At 43.0% G+C, this 15,027-nt stretch overlaps 1 protein-coding gene across 1 annotated transcript in view; it reads right to left on the bottom strand.

The window, feature by feature from the left end:
• Positions 1–1,835: 1,835 nt before the first annotated feature.
• Positions 1,836–15,027, bottom strand: part of XYLT1 (xylosyltransferase 1) — a 191,395-nt gene continuing 178,203 nt past the window's right edge. Inside the window, exons 10-11 of the mRNA XM_068423168.1 lie at positions 10,321–10,654; positions 1,836–2,470 (exon numbers count right to left, since the gene is read on the bottom strand). Coding sequence (XP_068279269.1) covers positions 2,148–2,470; positions 10,321–10,654 — 657 coding nt within the window. The 3' untranslated portion in view covers positions 1,836–2,147. The remainder of the gene's footprint in view (positions 2,471–10,320; positions 10,655–15,027) is intronic.

Below are 15,027 nucleotides of genomic sequence, written 5' to 3'. Positions count from 1 at the left end.
TAACAACACTGTGTTTCTATTATATAAACCTGTTGGCAACCCTGGTTTTAAACACGCTTACCTCTAGAGGCAGTTGAAAAGCTGGAACATAATCTTGACTGAAATATCTCAACCAGCTCTCATTGCTACAAGCTTTCCTAAAACTACAGCTCTCGTGACTGTCGAAATCAAGACAAAAAAAGAAAGGGAGGTGTGAGAGGAGGAAGGCCTTTTCTTAATAAAGGCAGCTTCAGTTAGTAAGATAACATAATCTTCAAGCTGCAAAAGCAGCACCTACTAATTAGTCATTGACTAAAACATAAATAATAAATACCTAAATTGTTCCTTCTATGCATCCATTTTTGTGCCAGATAAACATTTCAATGCTCTGCCTTAATGCCAGCACAGCTGACACCACAATTTCAAGTCCAAAGCAAACTGCAAGTAGCTTTAAACCAATACTACAGAGAGAGGTACTACAAGCCACTGGGATCTGTGTGTTACGGTCATCTTGCAAGTGTTGTTTAAAAGGGAATTCAACCTTTCTGTGAGATGCGACTACAGAATGACTTAAGGGTCTATTTCCCTCCTGACGTGGATGTGTAACTCTCATCAGCAAAGTTAGCCATTCACACAGAAGGGTAAACAGATACCTTGCTTTATTACAGCAATAGGATTTTTTTTTCCTAATTAACCCAATCGCTTTTCATAGCCTTTTCGGGTTATGTTGTTAATAAGAGATTACCACAGCAACAACAAAAAAGTGCATATTTTATGCCAATGTAAAATGCGTTAGCTGGAAATGAATTTGCATATAAAACCTGTATTTTAAAAACTTCTTGGAATGTAAATGAATTTTTTTTTCCTACTCTAGAAAATGCAGCTTAAAAATGATGCAAAACATGCCTATCTAACACAGGATGCAGTCTGCTAGAAATTCTGAAGACAGGCAAGGGTAGAGCTTGTTGACAGAATAAAGTAAAAGCACTGAGAAACATGGCATTGCTCCCCTTCACGGTCAGCTCGTGGCTTCGGTCAGGAACCCACGTCCTGCACAGCCTGCCAGATGCCCTGCACAAGCCCAGAAGGACCCATCTTCATGAAGAGCTGGCATATCTGAGATCAAGGGAAGGAATTAGTGTTAAGACTTACTAGTCGCTACTCAAATTAGGGAAGAAATGTGTTGTTGCAGATTTAGGTCCCAATTCTACCATTTTACTGTTTCCGCACAACTCCACTACCTGAGAAAAAAACTCAGCTCAGCTCACGTGCAAAATCAGCAAAGGGTGTAAGCAGACACCTCACAACCCACCCCCAACCGATACATACACACTGTACTGGATGTCTGTGAAAATGCTTAGGTGCTGGTGGGCTTAGAAAAAAACCTGCAGATTTGAAAGGGCTGAAATCCAAAATGCTGCTTTGTTCTTTAATACTCTTAGTACCCAGACCCTGAACCTGACTGCATGAGACATAAAAGAGTAATATAGCAAAACACTGGTTCCATTTACAGTTTATAATGAAATTAGTCTAAAAAATCTCTGAAAATAATCTGAAAGTTTCTGCTTTTGCTCGTTTTCTCTAACTAGGGATAACAACAGACATTAGCTGAGTCCAGAATTACTTTGTGTAATTAAAAAAAAAAAAAAAAAGAGTAAAGGTGTACCATAATTATTTCTCATTCTGTGAGGTAATGTGGCCACACAGGCTCTAGCCTGCAGTAACCAACCTCCCCAGGAAGCCTAAGCAGAAGGGAATTTTGCTGTGATTTATTCATGGTAGCAAAATAATGAAAGCCTATGCAATGGTAGAGGTACAGACAAATTTATTTTTAAAAAATACTTTTAGCAGCTGCTCCTTCACTGCCCTCTCCATGGCTCGCTGCTACTGTTCTGAACCCTGCAGAGGCAGCGTGCAGCGCGGCCGGGGCCCCACGGGACAGCAGAGGCTGCGGGACCACCGAAGCTGCTCCTGACAGAGCTGATGGAGGGGGCAGTGCCAAAGGCCTTGTCAGAACTTTTTTTTTTTTTTTTAAATGAATTATATTGCAATAAGTAACAAAAAAGTATAATGTTCCCTTAGGTTTCTGAAACCTGGTATGAGATTCACGTACAAGCAAGGTTAAATTCCCTTTTAAAAACCTATGCCGGAGGGGAGCGTACCAGATGCTACCTCAAGCGACCGTCGGGTTTGACGGGGCCCAGTTCAGATTTGGGGTCCGGGCTCAGGGAGCTCCAGGCTGTCTGAGCGCAGCCCTGCATGACCGGGCAGGCAGTGGGGCCAGTGCTGCAGATGTCCACAGCTGACCAGACGCTGCCGACCAGAGAGTCCACCCAGGCTTCCAGCCGGGCGCCCACGAGCCCTGCATTCCTCTTGGCCTGGTCCATGTGGGCGGCACTGATGGGGATATTCAGGACGGGGTTCAAGCCCTGGAAGCTCTGCTCCATGTATGCGTTCTTTGGAGGCCCACTGTGATACTTCATGGCTTCCTCTGGAAATGCAGAAAGAAACCCAAAAGTTAGTGCATTTAAAAAAAAAAAAACCCAAACTTTCAGGATCTAAGGGAACAGCAAATGAGAAGGCAAAGTTAGTGGTGCACTATAGTCTGTTTCCCCAGCATTGAGGACATGCTGCATCCCGAGGACAACCGGCTGTGCTCAGCTCTTCATGCTCACCACTACGAGCTCCGCTCACCATGTTGCTAACCCTGCAAGCGCTGCTCTAGCAGGGCCAAGCAGAGGCTGAAAGCAGTGTTGTCCTTATTATCATGTACAACCAGTGTCCCCAGAGCTGTAGAACACCCAGGCACGACACAGAGCTGTTTGGCACGGCACAACAAAAAGGCAGGCCCGGCATCAAGGGCATCCCAGCTATGAGATCCTGTCTGTACCTGGAGCCTGATCAACATGCAGCTCCTTCTCGGGAGAAGCCCATTTTGCATTCAGGAGAAGCTAATTTTGCCTCTTTCACCACAGCAGCAGCCTGGGAGATGAGCCCCATGCAGCTGCAATTACCCCTGTGGACACCCAGGGAAGGCTGTGCTTTGGAATTAGGGAACGGTTCAAGGACGCTTAGCATGAGAAGGCTGAGAGAAACCTCGTGAGACCTTCAAGTGCTATCGTTGATTTGTCTAGGAGGAAGAGCCAAGATCTCAGCCTGTTGTTTTTTTTTTTCCCAAACTGATGAACCTTGCCCTGCTGTGGAAAAGGCACATTTGTTAGCTCAATCTGCCTCCAAAAACCAGGTGGTGCCATTCCTGGCACTGGAAGGACAACACCATGGCCGGACAGACCGGACCCACAATGAAACGTGTGTAGCCCCAGCATAATTCCTAGAAGTGCCCCAGTCTTGCTGGTAAAGTATTCTCTAATGACAATTATATTTCAAGCTCTTGTGCCAAATGGATCACAACCATTTCCTAATGACACTTTCCTTTGCATTGTGGTTACCCTCCTTACAGTAACTCTTCTACCTCAGCAAAATGCAGTACATTGCCCCAAATCTGTAAAATTGCAGTAAAAATCACTGTCAGGCTGTGATAACGCCTTCAAAGACCTTGCATTGGACACTGTGGGCCAGCCTGCCCTCATCTGAGGCTGGCTGACTTCCTAAGGTCTGAGGGTGGACCAAGGTGCTGCTCTGAAAATCAGAACGGGACCCTCCAAAATGTTCCCTGTGTGCCTCCTGGGAGTAAATGTTCAAGCACGACTTTCTGTTCTCAGCTGACTTCCCTGACATCCTCGCTCCGGCAGCACAGAGGATACGTTTAGCTCAGCCAACGTACACACTGTCTAGCACACAAAATGGGCCCATTCAGGGCGCTCCCGGCTGGGAAAGCCACCGCGCTCAGAGCGGTTAGAGGGCAGGAATTACACATCCACGGCTACAATTCCTTCCACATGTCCTTGCTGCCTGCACTGCAGCCTGACACTGGGTCCTTTCTTCCACGCCGAGGACAGAATCTCAGGCACTGGCAATAAATCAGTACATTTATTTAGAGGGAAAAGGGACATTTAATTGGAGCTTCGCTGTTACATTTGCAAAGTCTTTAATGTCAAATACTGTACAAGTCCATTACTTCAAATCCCCAATTAAATTAGTTTGGCACATCCCCATCACCATTATACATCACTTAACTGTTCCTGCATTCATCTAAACCCCCTTTTAAAATTATAAATGGTAGATATCCACAATAACCTCTAGTCAAAAGGAGTTTATTCCACGCACATGTGTCAGAAGTGTGCTCTGCCAGAGCACTGAAGTTTAAGAAACAGAACAAGTACACATGATTAAATTTCCTCCTTTGGAAGCAATTAAATATGCAAGACTGTTTGTCAACATATTAATTAAATAGGAACATTCTACGTAAAAATCCCAAAACAACTAGGAGCTGGCATTACTAGCAGGATCATCTGATTGAAACGGGCAATTCAGAGAGCTCGTTGAATTAAAGCCTGTTGTGCATGTGTTTGGTGCATGGGGCAAGAGAGACCTTTTTTTCAGACAAATAACAGGATGAGATGGAACTTGCTGCTCTCCCTGGCTCAGCCTCGCACTTGACCCAGGCTTCAGGACTTGGTGGATTATCAGGACTGGAAGGAATGAAACCTACAGAAGCTGTAGGAGCCAGTGCTGGCGATGCAGCAGGAGATCATCTTTTTCTCAGAGTCTGTGACCCTTGTTTAAGATCAGTGGGCTGCTTTTGCTAAAATAAGGGTGATAACCTCAGCATCTTCAACAAATTTAAATTCCTCCACTCTGCCATTGCCGTAATTGTGTCGGATACGCTGTGCTGCTCCCACCAACACACCGCTGTTTGGGTCTGCACCACTAAGTGCCTGCTGTGCTCTGCTCCAGCCCTGGCTGCGCTGCGAGGGCTTGCTGGCAGGTACACCAGCAATAGTGTTTAACGGGACTGGAGATAAACTTTTCTGAAAAGCCACACACAAATACCAGCAGATAGGAAAAGACAAGACTGCTAAGGACAGTACTAATGGGAACAAAACACTATGGTTTTCAGTGTGTTAAGGGCCACCACTGCCCACAGTGAAAATGTGCTTCTTCAATGGGAGACATTAAGCCAGATTTTTTTGCCAGCAAACACATCCAAATAGCCCTTTGACTTCAGGAGGACATGTATCAATGCAAAATATATTCCATTGACTCTAAACTATAGCTTTAAAAAAATTAGTTATTTTTGTCCCCCATTTTTGTTTGCTCTTCACTCTGGCAGGGCACTTCATTTCTCAACTGACTTTTCTCAGTATAACTTCTTTGGACTAAATACACAGCCTGTAGCCAGCTGCATAGGCTGGGATTTCAGCATTTTTGTGTGGGTTTGTTCTTCATTTTGCAGAAAAAGCAAATGAGTTTAGACAGAGAGTGGGCTAAGGAATGAAAAATGTGGTTACCTTGGTACACATTAAGGCGCTAGACCTGTGCTTTTTTTAAAGCAACACAGAATGTACAGCTTTATTTCTTTACTTGAATTGTGTGGAAACCCTCTGGCAAAGAGGTAATTTTTTATTGACATCTTGTTTGTTTTCTCTTGCAGCAAACAAGACAGTGCTGCATTTGCTCACTGTGAAGCTAATCGACTCCTTGTCAACTGGATCTGAACTAAATTTCAAAGCAAATCCCCATCTTCAGGGTTTTTCTCAGAATGACGATTCCAGGGCATGCCTACTCTTCTGCAGCCATGCACTTGCCTGCTGCTATTACTGCGTTTATCAAGAACATGTCACGTTACCTCTGGTTAATTTAAAGAAATCACAGCAGTTCTGACACAAGTTGCCACCCACTTTATAATCCATACAGATGCAATTAGAATTGATTGAGCCGCTGCAAACAACCAACGGCAAAACAAAGGTTTCCCAGTATATACTTAATTAAGATGATCTATAAATATGGATTAGGTTAAAAGGCCTTTGAGATGCATTTGTGCATCGCAGTATGCCTGCTAATGCCATCAAGCATTTGAAAGAGGTGGCTGCAGTCAGAGGGCACAGGGAGCTGGCGTTTAAGGCTCCCTGTCCTGCTGCGGAGCAGCAGAGATCAGAAGCCCCATGTCTGGGGCACGCAATCAAGGCAGGAACCGAACACGAAAGGTCTCTCTTAAGGTGAAGAAAGGAGGATGCTCCTCTTCACTGCCCTCCTTGTTTGAAGGGAGAAGGGTTTTATTTATCCAGTTATTTATTTATTTTCAATCCAGTGTTTGGTATCAGCTTGAGGTTTGGGGCTTTCTCTGCCACAGAAGTGAATCTGCCCACTGGCTCACAGTAACCTATTTAGCTTTAATGAAACAGGTACTATACATTAAACGCGTGACAACTCATTATCGCCACTCCAGCTGGGAGATCGCTGTGGAAACTTTGCCATGAATATAAACTCAATTTTAAAACTGAAATTGCTTTGGCTTTTTCTCTGCCCCTCTCGGTGCCCCTGGGAGACACGTGTGATCACACTTGGCATGGCTGCTTCCCACGGACTCTGCAGAGCGCGGAAGGGTGGGAAAGTTATCGATGGTGGGGATGCAGAGCCAACCTCTACTGAATTCGCTGTTTTCTTAGGAACTGAAATCTACTTGGTAGCTTGGATTATAGTCTGTGAACTGCTGCCTAAATGCTCTGAATTATACCTGTTTGGCTCTGCCTCTCCAGTCCCTACGCAGGGGACCCGGACATCTGGCCTCGAGCCTCCGAACTGCACTTAAATTCAGGCTGCCTAAAGCAGGCAGCAAGAAAACCACATTCCTGTCTATTATCACTGCTAGTGATCTTCTACTGATCTTCTCCCTGTTTTGTCTCCTCCACATGTTACATTCCCTCTCTGCCTTGGCACAATTTAGTCCTGGGGCATCCTGCTGGTCCTTGGCAGCCCTCCCGTGTCCTTACAGCAAGCACGGAGTACTTGGCTTTAACACACTCGGCCATATGGTGAGAAACTCAAAATTGCCATTTAGAAGAAGAATAAAACAGAATCTGGCTGTGCAGGATGTAGAGGGAAGGAGACATTGGTGGAGCAAGTGAACCTGATTTCTCCAAATGATTTATCTCACAAATTCACTTAATTTTCCTTTTATTTTCCCTTTTTTTTTTTTTTTTCCTTTCTCCAGCCAGACAAACACTTGAAGGCACTCTCGAGCCAGAGGATCTGCTGAAGGCAGAGCTGATCAGTGACACAGCTCACACTAGAAAACATAGACGTAGATTTGGATGACTGGAGGAGGAAGAGGAGCACGGAAGAATAAATAACATCAGATTCTAGACTTTCCACTGAAATAGCTTTGACAGCCTCATTTACAGTGGAAACACCCCAAACCTCCCAGCATACTCAGTCATTCCATGTAAGAACTGATCTATTTAACTCTTATAGATCCAGGTTTTGAAAAGGTCAAGGAATCTGTGTTTTTAAAACCATTTACATTCTGTCAGTTATGCACATCTGGACTCAATATCAAAGAAAACACCTGCTCTTGATTTCCCTTTATGGTTTTACAAGCATGTGCAGACTCTAGGCCAAAATTAATAAATAAATGGGAATAAAAAATTAATAAACTAGCTGAATATGCTGTGTTTATAAACTGCTAAACAAAACATGATTATTTTTTTTATTTTGAGTTGCAATCATGAATTTTGAGAGTCATGATACAGGAAGGAACAAGTTTTGCTTTGATTATTCAAAAGAGGAGCAAGCGGCTCCCTGCATGACGCTAGGAAACCGAAAGCAGCTTTGCCTTGTGCTCTGTGCTAAGTGATGGGTAGGTAAGTAATGATTTAAGAAATACAGTGATCCTTGTCGTGTTCATGCTCTCAAGATACAAGATTTTAGTGGCTGCTGTGCTGCTGCCAGATTTGTGCAAACGCTTTTTAGAATGACACAGACAGATTACACCAAGGCCACGGACAGATTTTTACGTATGTAACTATGTGGACTCCAGTTTCTACATCTGGAGTGTATGAGACAGAGGCAGCCAAATCATTATCAAGCAAATGACATGCAAAGTGGTATGAAATGTATCAGTCAATCAAAAAGCTTCTGGAGTAGCAAATTACTTTCCAGGGTAATCTTTCTGACAAGAGCTATAGCTTTTTTTTTTCCCCCCTCTTTTTTTTTTGGGGGGGGGGGGGGGGGGGAAGGGGGGAGGATGGTTGAAAGAATGAAATTTTAAAGAAATCCCTAAATAAAACATATTCCCCTCCTCTGCTGACAACTCCTGGCTAAGTCTGATGTATGTTTTATTTTCAGTGTTAAGACAAGACAATACTATCCCTTCATTTTAGAAGATTTTTGGCAGCTTTTGCATTGTTTACAACAGTAACAGAAATTGTTCTTTTACAAGTTCTAATTCTTCTGTCATACTCTCACAATGCCTTTATTTGGCAGAGAAAAATATATTTAAATAATAAAGTGGTGACAAACTGACAAAAGCTGTAAATCAAAGCTAAATGACAATTGTCTGCACAGAGCACAATACTGTCACTGAGACAGAAAGCCTTAAAAAACCCAAACAACAGGAATTTGCATTGTAAATACAATTCTAACTACAGTGGAGTGTCACTATCTGCCCCTGTAATTAATTTTCTTCTTCACCTTCATGCCTGAGACATCTGGAGATTATACATCATATCATCAGCAGCAAATCACTCCTGAGGCTTTTTTCCCAGATAATGTTGTTCCCAAGCTTTGTATTTCATTCCTATAGTAGATTCTAGTTACTATACGAATGAACAGGGCTCTTCAACAAAAAAGATGAGCCAGATCTTCTCCCAGTGCATCAATGGGCAATACAGGGTAACTCCATCATTTCAGTGGAATTATTCCAGATTCAGAGTTTGAACCAAAGGGAGTTTTGCCTTTACACCATAAAGCGTGGGCTCATGGTTGAAGTCTGAGACACGCTTAACTGTCCACAGGGCTCTCACGTTATAGGGAAAAGCAGCAAGGTTGCTAGCTGCATGCCACATTTTCCATCCAATTTACGCTTTAACTGTTAAATTAGCAAAGAACATGGAATTCATTAATTTCCAGGAGAAGAGTCAGTAACAGCTGCATTTAGAAGTAGGTTGCCTAGAACTTTAAAAATGTATTCCTTCTTCACGTGGTGTTTCTTCACAAGTTATTGTTGCCTATGAGCTAATAACAGCAGCAGGTTGTTGGTGGTTTAGTTTCTGCTTAAGAAACAATGCCACCAAATGTTAGAAGAAATCAGTAAGTTAGCTCTTCTGCTGAGAAATGTGTAGAATCAAGCTCCTGTTGAGCAAGATAAGGGCTGCATTAGCTCTCAGCAGTTGTCTGTAGTGTTTGCATTACAGAAGCAGCATGTTATGCTGGAAGGTAAATGCCTGACTCAGTTTATTTGCTGCCTTGTCAGGAAGAAGAACTTCTGAAAACTTAATAGGATCATTCATGTATCTAGCAACTTTAAGATGTCTAAAGTTATGAATATTAACACTGGGCAGATGGAAGCACTTGAGAACGTTAAGAACAGTAAAGATATTCATAGCAACGAACTTGGGTTGATCTTACTGAATGAGAAAACAGGTGTGGCTACAAAATGTTCTCTCTTCTCCCAGCCCAGTGTCCTCGGCACTGGCCGAAGACCCGAGCCCTCGAACAATGCCTGTGCCAGTGCAAACTGCTGCTGGGAGCCTGTAGGCACTGGCAGCCTGAGAATGATCTCTGTATTTGGATGGCTCAGGGCTGCTGGGGCAGGGAAGAAAACGGTTTCTTTCTCAAAACTGTCAGCGTGGGTCTGACAGTGAACTGACTGGGGTCACCGTATCCATAGATATTTCTGTAACACAACTGCTCGGCATGTACTGAGCAGGTCTTGGCAGGTATCAGGCAAGAGTGAATGCCTGGACCTGACAATATGTCAGGTGAGCTCTGGCCTAGAGTAATTTTGTCTAATTCAGCATTTTGTGTATTAATGCTTTTATTGTTAAATGCGCAGACTTTGTCAAGATAAGAGTTTAAACGTTTGTAACTCTTTATGAGCAAATGTGAATGAAAGCAGCAGAGAAAGGTCCATTTTTCTATTTCTAAATGATGGCTTTTATGATAGCTGTTAGATTACTGAGAGTCTGAAGTTCTCTGGATTCTGAACTGTGCATATTTTAAAGATATAAATAGCCTTTTGTTCAAAGTGGCTATGTTTTACAGACTGGATACAGATACTTCCGCTTGTCTCAGCGCAACAATTCCTTCTGATTTAGTATCTATAAAATTCCTTTCTTTTCTCCTTTTCCAATACAGTGCTACTTCATTTTTAACAGCAGCATTTACAGTGAATACAGACACAATAACTCTATTATTCCTGTACCAAATAATAAAACTTACCTTGTTTGATAGGCTGCCAATTAGAGAAGGTGAGAGGAGTAACAAGGAATTTGGTTTCAGCTACCTGTACCCAGTGGTGCAGAATTTTTATTGTCCAGACACCGGGTCGCAGAGGCAAATTCAAAGGTGGTTTGTAGTGAGTAAATTCGGCACTGGATTCAATAAGAATATCATACGTTGCTGCAATTACATTAACAGGATCCACCCAAATGACAGTAACGGTGACGTTGGGGCCTTTTCCCCATTTCTGCATGCCAACTGGCTCATCTGTCGGCCCGAGGAGTCCTCCGAAATTCCGGAAAATCCTTTCCTTGGCGTCCCATTCGGTGCCAATCTGAAATTGAAGACCACATTGCTGCTACCATCATCTCTGTAAGTATCTAACACCCTTCCGTCAAATAAGGGCTCTCAAGACACACAAATCATATTTCACGACATGAATTACGCATCCATATAAAGGCTGACAGCAACACGACCTGAGATCATAACGTATACACAAATTGTGAGACAAACTTGAATGCTAGGCTTGTTTTTTTGGTCCAGTTGTCCACTTCTGATTGATATAAAGGTTTTCTTTACATTAAGGGTGACTGCTAAGGGCAAGGAAGAGGCTTTTGCTGACTTTAGGACAAGTCACATCAGGTCCTTTACTACAATCTATCCATTAGATGCTGTCTCCTTGCACTCCCTGCCTGCCTGATGTGAGAAGCTATTTCTGGTAAACTCTTTTCTAACTGTCATAACAGTGAGACTGTTTTTTATTTATTCACTAACTAACAGTTAAGCAGCTGGTTCACAATCTAGTGTAAATATTTAATGGACCTTTCTTTTTCCTAGCAGCTTTCATATTTCACTGTTCTTTATATGAATTTTAATGGTTCACCCATAACCCACGGGATGACACAAACTTACAAGCCGTTGCCGTTAACACTTGTACACTACTGAAAATGAGCATCTCTAAACAGATAGCATGAAAAGGTAGTAACTGGCGTTCTTAGGCCAACTGAAAGACATTTTACTATCCCAGCACTAAATCTATTATGCATTTATGAAGCTGACCATTAAGAAACCACTTCCATCAATTCTTAAGAAGGCAGCCTGGTGGACCACAGTATCGAAGGCTGCACATTTGCTTTCAGAGGAAGTGCCCACCTCACTTGTCCTGTGAGGTCCTGTTCCCATGATCTCAAATCAGAAGTGATCAATATCAAACACAAAAAGATTTGAGGGACCCCATTTGAAGTCAAGAACAGGAGAACCCCTTGGGTCCTTTTGGGAAGCAGACACCTGACATCATTCCTTGGAGAGACATACAGATGTTTTGGCCAGCCTTGTACTGAAACCCCTCATAGTCCTTCTGGTCTTTTTTGGCCTTAATCTCCAAACAAACAGTGCAGATGACCTAAGAGTTGATTTGTTCCCTATACAGAAACCATGGGATTCTCTCAAGCGGTCTCCAGAGGCCCATGCACAAACAGACAGGATCCCCTCTTTCAGCATATGTGGATATTGAAGATTTCCCCAACATAGAGTTGTCTTTGTCCCTAATCTTCACCTCACACAGCCTTGGTCAGAACCTGCTTTCCTGAAAGTATAGCAAATAATTGTAGCTCATTTGCTTCAGAGATTTTTCTTCTAGATTTCATCTGATTTGATGTGAATTTGATGCCAAAATCCCCCCAAATCCATAAAACGTAACAATTACCTGATACCTACTACCGCTGATACCTTTACTGGAAACTGTCCTGTCCCCAATCCCATCTAAATAAACCACTGTGGTTGGCAGACAAATTACAGCAGGACTGAAAACAAAAAGCTACAAGTCCAGTAGAATAAAAACCTACCATCCTAAATCCATCTATCATCATATGAATTCCTCCTACCGGACTATGACACTGCAGAATATGAGACAAAATGAGCCTTCCACTACTCTGCCATCAACACACCAGAATCGCTGGTATTTCAGAGGTATTTCACGTAGCACACCAGCTAATCAAACCAGACAGCATAGCCCAGATATCAGACCCAAGCATCGACTGCCTCGAGGAGCTGTCAGTGCATACTCTCCTGACAAGACCGACTGAATATGTATGGAAATAAGTGGAGAAAGAAAATTTCCTGACCAGATCTTATTATCTACTCCAGCAGCCTTCACCGAGTGGGGCCATGTCACACCTACTGGAGCTCAACAGACCTGGAAATAATAAAGCCTCAACACGTGAAACAAATCTACACCCTCCTGGGCAAAGAAAACCCTATAAGGAAGCTCTTTCCACCACATTCAATATTTCTTACTGAAGAACTCCTCAAAGAAAACTTACACCATCCTCAAAAAATAAATATTCATCCCTTACATACAACTATTTCCTCATCTTTAGTCTCTTATCCCTGGGAAAGAAATCAGAAAGTTACAGTCCCCATGCTCCAACCTCCAGGTAACATTGGCTCAACAGCCAGGTTGCACTAAAGATGTGGTTTATTAGAGTGGAATAGAAAAGGTTCCTTTTGGGGAAAAATTGTAACAAAATTGTTGGCTGGTTGTTAAGCTTTGTGCAGGCATGTTATTGGGTTCCCTAATGTAAACCAAAAGTTACAGCCAAAGGGCAGAAGAGGAGGAGGAAGGGACAATTCTCATGCTGGTGACAATTGCATCCCATAAGAGCCACTGTCAGGGTGTGCAGGTCCATGAAAACAACAGCAAAAGCAATAAGGAGAAAATACTGCTGCAGAGTGGGCCCTCAGCAACACAAAGGCAAGGCACCCGCGCACCCTGCGTGCCTCAGAGCCAGGGCGCAGACCACGGCAAGGTGCTGACACCGCTTGGGGCTGTGATCACAGGCCCCTTAGGGGAGGGACGGGCAGGGAGCTGCACACTTCGACTTACAGGATCTGCCCTTTACGTCCAGCTCCCAGCTGGGGGACATACTTTCCTGTGCTGCACAGCTTACCGTACAAGCTGGTTTTAGAAGCACTGTATTTTAAAAGGAATTTTACTTAAAGCACTAGTTAGAGGTATAGACCTCTTCCCTTGAACTCTACACAGCTGAGTTCCCAGTACCAAGATGTCTGATTTTACAGGCCCAGAGATACTACAGTCTTATAATATTTTTCATAGCCCCTTAAAACATTGTAAGTAGGCTTTCACTTTCAAACAGAATACACGAAGTATGGGATGGAATCAAGCAGTAACGAATATCTGATAAATCATGAAGGGATGTGGCTCAGAAACTGACATTTTCCACATCATTATTTTAATCACCATGATTTTGAGCTTCAAGAGCAGGCACTGTGCACGGGGTATGTCTGGAAAGCTGGAACCCTCTCATTGGCTTAAAACTCCCGTTTCTATCTTTGTTCAGTCCCAAGATAAAATTTTCCCAAGATAAATTATGCCTTGATTATGGGTTTGTGTCTCATTGCTCACCACAAACAGGACCATTAGGTTCACACAATGCACACTAATTGCCTGCCACCTAGTTTATTTTATTCTCTGTGATGAATCACAAGTCTTAACAAGACCAGAAATGAACTGAAGTGTTCAACTGATATAGGCTGAGCTGAGACTTTTAGTACTGTACAGCAAATCAATCTACTGCCCTCCATGTAAAAGTTGTCATGAACCCAGGCTGGTAGGATACATACTGTGTACACTGTGCACAAGCCAATTTTAGGAGGTGTGGGAGTTTCATGCTTGGAAATCGTCTCTCAGATTTCCTGTAAGTTTATTTTATTTTACTCAGCACAAGACCGAGTGCAGGAGCTGTGTGCCATTGAAACGCTATCATTAACCCCACCGGCCTTAGGCAGCCCAGACGGCTGATTTTTTTTCCACTTGTCTTTACAGGGTGTATGGTGGAATTTGCTACTCGGGACGCAAGTCTGAGAAGCAAAGCACATGAGCAGAGGGCAGGAAGGGCTGCCTGGAGAGATCCTATCGCCTTTGCTGCAATTTCAGTTGTGCATCAGGGTCACAAATACATGTGGGAGCACATTCAATGCAGCACATTTGTGCTCTCCCTGTTGGTCCCATTGGTGTGAGCTGGGAGAGGCAAAAAAGCTCTCAGCTAAAAAGGCCCCATTCAGTTTTAAATTTCTGCCACATCATGGGGTGAAAATTGTTGAAAAAACAGCAGTTATATGTCCCAATAAGCAAAAATCTTAAGTTTCTTTTCTGGTGCTTAACCTGCAAACATTGATGCCCTCATCTTAGCTGAACTGCTAAGTTTGTTTTACACTTGCTGGACTTTGACAAAGAAGTGCCATTTTAATAAGTAGTAGCAGATCAGAGGCTTTCCAGCCACACTGACGCTGAACAGGTTAATGTTGGATTTATACCAGGGTAACTGAGAGAATAATTTGGCTCAGAGGCAGAGACGCCTGCAGGCCAAGGGAAGGCAGAAAGTAAAATAAACAATTAAGAAATGATTAAATAATTTACTTTGTACCTTCTGGTCTTTTAAAATATGAATGATATATGAAAGGAGAGGACAATTAAAGAGCTTAGGCGAGAAAAAATAATGAAAACAAGTAAGAAGCCACCAAAACTCTTTTTCTGTGTTTCAGATAGAAGAAAACATTTCATTAGCCTGAAAAAAGCTCACCAGTCATTAAATCCTTCCCATGCTTTGCACTCACAGAGCTTCACTGCAGCAGCAGTTCCTACAGGGCTGCTTACAGACCAGCCGTGGTCTATGAGGCTGTGAAGAG

Source organism: Nyctibius grandis, chromosome Z (genome assembly GCF_013368605.1).
Source record: "Nyctibius grandis isolate bNycGra1 chromosome Z, bNycGra1.pri, whole genome shotgun sequence".
Lineage (NCBI taxonomy): Eukaryota > Metazoa > Chordata > Aves > Nyctibiiformes > Nyctibiidae > Nyctibius > Nyctibius grandis.
The sequence above is the reverse complement of the archived record's forward strand: the minus strand, read 5'-3'. Positions and strand labels throughout refer to the sequence as shown.